Source organism: Hyperoodon ampullatus (genome assembly GCF_949752795.1).
Source record: "Hyperoodon ampullatus genome assembly, chromosome: 7".
NCBI lineage: Eukaryota > Metazoa > Chordata > Mammalia > Artiodactyla > Ziphiidae > Hyperoodon > Hyperoodon ampullatus.
The window spans coordinates 9,589,493-9,596,048 of NC_136920.1; the positions used below are offsets into that span (position 1 = coordinate 9,589,493).

The window sequence follows — 6,556 nt, forward strand, 5'->3', positions numbered from 1 at the left end:
CCCTGCTCGCCAGCCCTCCTCCCCCCGGGGACCCAGGCGGCCCGCCCTAGCGTCACCCCCGAAACCTCTGGGTTTCATCTCGGGACCCGGGTGCGGGGTCCCCGCTGGCCTCTGCGCGTGGCCGAGGGCGGTTGGGATCTGCTAGGCGGCCCTGGGGTGACAGTGGCCCCTTCGGGGTTGGCGCAGGGGCTCGCGCGCCCTCTGGCGGCCCTGGGGCCCCGCGCGTCTCCAGGCCGCACGTCTGATCCTCCCTCGCTGTTCTGCAGGGACTTGCGTGCCTGACCATGGGGCCCACGAGCCGAGAAACCTGGGCCCAGCGCCTGGGCACCTTCCGGGCCAGCCCGTCCACCTTCATGGCAGGTCCTGAGGGTGAGGATCTGGGTCGTCACCTGCTGAGCGACCTGAGGAATGAGAAGCTGAGCGAGCCGACTAAGGTAGGCCCTGCGTGTGACCCGTGTCCTGGCCCAGGTGGTCCCTTCAGCCAGCCGTGCCCTGAACCTCAGCTTCGTGATTCCCACCCAGAACCCCCTATCCCCAGGTTTCCTTGCTGTCTCTGAGCTTGGAGTACCCAGCCCAGCTGTGGCCGGACGCTCCTGCGGCCGAAGCAGCCGCCACCTCCCTGTTGGATACCCTGGTCCTTCTACCCCCGCGGCCCTCGGCTCTGCGGCGGCCCCTTCTGCTGGCGGCCACCACAGCCTTGGCGGCAGGAGGTGCGCTGGGCCGCTCCTCGGGAGCCTCCCGCCGGCTCTTGCCCCTGCTGCTGGGCTTGGCCTCGGGCCGCGATTTGGGGAGAAGCTTTGGCCCTGCCTCGGAACAGCGCCCCCTGCAGGCCACAGCGTGGGAGTGCCTGCGGGAGCTGGAGAGCTGCAAGCCTGGGCTGCTGGGGGGCTGTCTGGGGCTGCTGCGGGGCCTGCTGGGGCAGGATGGCGCTGTACAGCCACTCAGCCTGCTGCTGGCACTTGCCCTGCGAAACGCCTTGGTGATACAAGCCAGGGCCAGGGCTGGCCTGCAGGGCCTGCTCGTGGCTAGGGACTGTCCCACTGAGGGTTGTCCCTGGAACTGGTTGCTAGCTGAGGAGGGTGATGCCCACCTTCAGCCCCAGGCACCCAGTTGGCCAGCAGCTGAGGAGGGGGAGTGTTGCCTTGCCACGCTGGAGCTCAGTCCTGAGGAGGCCCGGGAGCTGCGGGCTGCCGTGGCCCAGCTTCTGGACGCCTCCTACCTGCTCACTCCTGTGGCCCAGGCCCAGCTTCTGTGGCTGCTGGGCTGGGCCCTGCGGGGTCTTCGGGGACAGCCACCAGTGCTCTTCAAGCCACAGCTGGTACGGCTGCTGGGCACAGCACAGCTGACGCTGCTGCACGCTGTTCTGGCTCTGAAGGCGGCCTTTGGTGAGGCACTGTTCACAGCCCAGGATGAGGCCTTGCTGCTTCGCCGGCTCACCTTGGCTGCCCAGCACCCGGCCCTGCCCCTGCCCACCCATCTCTTCTACCTGCACTGCCTCTTGAACTTCCCTGAGAACTGGCCGCTGGGCCCCGCAGGCGAGGAGGCTGCCCCGCTATTGCTGGGGTCCCAGCTATGCCGTGGCCTCCTGCCCAGTCTCCTGCATGACCCGATGGACCTCCTGGCCCGCCTGCATCTGCTGTGCCTCCTCTGTGTGGAAGACGAAGAAAAGGAGGAAAAGGGCCAGGATCAGAGCCCCCGGCGGTACCTGGAGGAGCTACTGGCTGGCCTGCAGCAGAGGGCAGCCCTGGATGGTGGCCCCCGGGCCTTAGCCACTCTCTGCTTCCAGGCCTCCTACCTCGTTGCTCGCTGCCTGGCCGGGCAACCTGTGGTGCTGACACCCTTGACCCACGGACTGGCCCAGCTGTACCGAGCCCGGCCTGCACTGGCTCCCCATTTCGTGGATCTCTTGGATCGGGTGGGCCCTGAGCTGGGGGAACCCTTAAAGGTGGTCTTACGGCAGGAGGTGGTGTCCGGGCCAGGCAGGGATGAGGCCCTTCGTTGGCACCTGCAGATGCTGGCAAGGGTGGCAGATGGGGATGCCCAGAGTGCCACCCTCGGCTTCCTGCAGGCTGCAGCTGCCCGCTGCATGGACTGGGGCCTCCAGCAGGCCCTCCTGCAGGTCTGCCGGGCCCTGCTGCGGGCAGGTGTTGGAGGAGGCCTGGCGGACTTGCTGCAGGCCCTGGCCAGGCAGCTGGAGGACCCTGATGGGCGGGACCACGCGCGCCTCTACTACATCCTCCTGGCCCACCTGGAAGAGCCCAAGCTGGGGGTGGCCCTGGGCCCCTCCCTTGCCGCACCTGCACTGGCCTCTTCACTGGTGGCCGAGAACCAGGGCTTTGCTGCAGCGCTGATGGTGCAGGAGGCCCCGGCCCCGATTCGGCTAAGCGTGGGTCCCCATAGAGCCAAGGGCCCGGTCCCAGTGCTGCAGCTCCAGGTGGAGGTGCTGGAACAGGTGTATTCTCTGGAACTGCGCTTCCATGTGGAAAGACAGCTCTATGCACCCTTGGGGGCTGTGCACGTGCCCTGCCTGTGCCCCGACCGCCCTGCCCGCCCTCTGCTGCTGCCTCTGCAGCCCCGACGCCCGGCTCCCGCGAGGCTGGCTGTGCGCGCCCTGTACACCACACCCAGCGGCCTCACCTGCCATGCACACCTGCCACCCCTGCTTGTGAACTTCGCTGACCTCTTTCTGCCTTTCCCCCAGCCCCCCGAGGGGGCCAAGCTGGGCTTCTTTGAGGAGCTCTGGGACTCCTGCCTGCCAAAGGGCACCGAGAGTCGCTTGTGGTGCCCTCTCGGGTCACATGGGCTGGAGGCCTTGGTGTCCCGCCACCTAGAGCCCTTTGTGGTGGTGGCCCAACCCCCGACCAGCTACCTTATAGCCATCCGTCTGCCCCCAGACTCGCGGTTGCTGCTGCGGCTGGAAGCAGCCCAGGCGGACGGAGTGCCTGTGGCCCTGCGGACTGATGACTGGGCTGTGCTGCCTCTGGTGGGGGATTACCTCCGGGGGCTGTCAGCGGCTGGCTGAGCCCCAGGGCCGGGCCAGGTAGGAGCAGGACTGCGGCCTTTGCAGGCTCTTGCCCGAGAAGGGCTGCTGAGAGCCAGGATACAGCCCCGTAGCTCCTTTCTGTAAAAACAAAACAAAACAAAACAAAACCCCCCCTATTTTTGCTAACAGTCCTCACTGGTTTGTTTTCTTTTGGGCCCTGGTTGGGGGAAGGCACACTGGGGTGGGGGTCAGAGGCTCCAGGAAAGCTTCCAAGCTAGGAAGCCCCAGACTGCAGGGCATGAAAGTTCCTTCCTGCCCGGATATACTAGGATTCTCTAGAATCCCTGCCCAAGAGGCAGGAGAAAAAATATCCACATTTTTGCTTCCCGGAGAGGGAAAAGCCTTGCTCAAAGCCACCCAGCAATTTAGGAATGAGAGTGAAGCTGGACTTGGGCCTCCTGACCTGTGAGCCAGTGCTTTTCAACTCCAGAGGTTTGCAGGGTCTCTGCACAGGGAGCTCAGGCTAGACAGGATGAGGAACCAATGGGCAGAAACGGGAGGCTGCAGTGGCCTGGTGGCCCCTTCCTCTAGAGCCCGTGAGCCACAACTACTGAGCCCACGCGCAACAACTGCTGAAGCCCACACTCTGCAACGAGAAGCCACCGCGATGAGAAGCCCACGCACCGCAATGAAGAGTAGCCCCCACTCATCGCAGCTAGAGAAAGCCCGCGCAGCAACAAAGACCTAATGCAGCCAATAAATAAATAAATAAAAGAACAACATTACTCATTAAAAAAAAAAAAGATGATAGAATATTGTATCGAACAATAGAAGAATACATGTTCTCAAGTGCACATGGAACATCCACTGTGACCACATTTTGGGCCATAAAACACACCTTAACAAATTTAAAAGAACAGAAATCTGCTTTTGGACCACAATGGAATTAAAGTAGAAATCAATGACAGAATGATAGCTGGAAAATTCCCAAATATTTGGAGATTAAGCAACATACTTCTGTATAACACATGGGTCAAAGAAGCCCCATGAGAAAATTTAAAATATCCTGAACTAAATGAAAATACAACTTGTCAAAATCTGTGTGATTCAGTGAAAGCAATACTTGGAGTGAGGTTTGTGGCATTAAATGAATATGTTAGAAAAGAAGAAAGATACAAAAATCAATAATCTAACCTTTTACTTTAGGTTACTAGAGAAAGAAGAGTAATATGAGCCTACAGCAAGTAGAGGAAGATAAATAAAAATTAAAGCAGAAATCAGTGAAATTGAAAGGAGGAATTCAACAAAGAAAATCGACGAAACCAAAAGCTGGTTCTATGAAAAGATCAGTAAAATTGATAAGCCTCTAGCTAGGCTAACTAAGAAAAAAAGAGAGAGAACACAAATTATTAATACCAGAAATAAAAGAGGGGACATCACTACTGAGCCCATGGACATTAAAGGGATAATAAATATGAACAATTCTGTGCCCACAATCTGATAAATGAAATGGACCAATTCCTTGAACAACACAAAGTAACAAAACTTACACAAAGGAAAATAATCTGAATAGAGCTATACCTCGAGAAAGTGAATCAATAATTAATAGTTATAATGGTTAATACTGTATATTGTTAACATATAATAATAAATATGTGAGGTGACACATATCAAATCATCACGATGTACACTTTAAATATCTTACAATTTTATTTGTCAGTTATACCTCAGTAAAGCTGAAAAAAAATCTGTTAAAATGAACAACAAAAATTAGTGAAAATCTCCTAAAAAAAAAAAAAAAGCAACAGGCCAAGATGGTTCCCTGGTGAATTCCTCTTGTGAAAAAACATTTCAGAAACAATAACAATTCCTTACAATCTCTTCCAGAAAATAGAAGCAGAGGGAACACTTCCTAATTCATTCTGTGAGACCAGCATTATCCTAATACCAACACCAGATAAAGACATCACGAGAAAGGAAACTACAGATCAATATCACTCATGAACATAGGGGCAAAAATCCTCCACAAAAAAATATTAGGAAATTGAATTCAATATACATAAATGTATGCTAACACTTTAAAAGAATAAACAATGGAAAGATGAACTAAAATATTTAAAAGATCACATAGGGCAGGAGAGAACTGTTTGCAAGGAAGAGGAACAGATACTAGGTTTCTCTAAATCTTACTTTGTAGTTTGACTTTGGAAATGTAAATAATCACATAAAGTAAAAGTAAATCTTTTAGGGCTTCCCTGGTGGCGCAGTGGTTGAGAGTCTGCCTGCCAGTGCAGGGGACACGGGTTCGAGCCCTGGTCTGAGAGGATCCCACATGCCGTGGAGCAACTGGGCCCGTGAGCCACAATTACTGAGCCTGCGCGTCTGGAGCCTGTGCTCCGCAACAAGAGAGGCCGCGATAGAGGCCCGCGCACCGCCATGAAGAATGGCCCCCTCTCGTCTCAACTAGAGAAAGCCCTCGCACAGAAATGAAGACCCAACACAGCCATAAATAAATAAATAAATAAATAAAAAAGAATCAACAGCTTTCCTGAAAACTATGGCCTACAGGCCAAATCCAGCCCACTGTGTTTTTTTGTTTTTTTTTTTGTTTTTTTCAGCCCACTGTGTTTTTGCAAATAAAGTTTTATTGGAACACATCCGTGCTTATTTATTTACATATTGTCTATGGCTGTTTTTATGCTACAATGACAAAGCTGAGTACTTGTGTCAGAAACCAAATGTGAGAGGTTCACCAACCTCTGCTATAGATAAATAATAATCAGAATGTAAAAGGAAAAAAAGAAAAAAAGGATCTTGTTTGTAATAGAAACAATATAAGCTATCTAGGAATAAACTTTAAAATATGTATAAAAGAAGAAAACCCCACAGCCGTACGGATAAGACATAAAAGGAGACATAAATAAATTGTATTATGTATCTTATGCTTGGTAGAAAATGAAAGCAAAACTCTATTTAATCTGTCAATACCCTCCAGCCAAAGACCACCAGGCACACATCTGTAGTTACTAGTTTTGCAGTGTGGGGTATCTCAGTAAGAAGGCATTACGAAGGATTTCTAGGATTTGGGCTTGTGTTGGGGATATGAGGGAGGGTTTAAAGAAGTAGGACTTTTCTCTGGATTGGATGCTGTCAGCAAGTGGGAGTGTTTCTATGATGGGATATGTTAACAAATCTTAACTATACAGAGGCTAAAGCTGCAATTGGTAAAGTAGCAACAGAAACATATTATCCAAGATAGAGGGATTTTCATTATTTTTGTGTGTTGGACAATATTTGTGTCTTTGTCAGTGTTCACATAATTACAGAATGATCTTGTTTTTGTTTTGATCCTTCACATCACAGAGTGACCTTGTCTGATGTCTATGTTCTGTGAAATTGTTCATGTTCAACAGAACACCAAGGCCAGCTCCTGGATGTCCAAGGATGTTTTTCTCTTTCTCAAATCTATAAATTAAATGCAATCTTAATGTTAATTACCAGTTATGTATGGGTTCGTTTTATGAGAGTACTTGCCAAAATCTATTTAAGTTAGGTATCTGGACAAATAAACAT

General features: G+C 52.4%; 1 protein-coding gene across 1 annotated transcript; it reads left to right on the forward strand.

The window, feature by feature from the left end:
- Positions 1 to 284: 284 nt before the first annotated feature.
- AP5B1 (adaptor related protein complex 5 subunit beta 1) lies at positions 285 to 3,266 on the forward strand (the record flags this gene model as incomplete). The annotated part of the gene is made up of 2 exons (XM_079708874.1): positions 285 to 434; positions 539 to 3,266. 2 exons carry the CDS (start codon positions 285 to 287, stop codon positions 3,020 to 3,022), a joined length of 2,634 nt encoding a protein of 877 aa, XP_079565000.1. The 3' UTR covers positions 3,023 to 3,266.
- Positions 3,267 to 6,556: the final 3,290 nt, after the last annotated feature.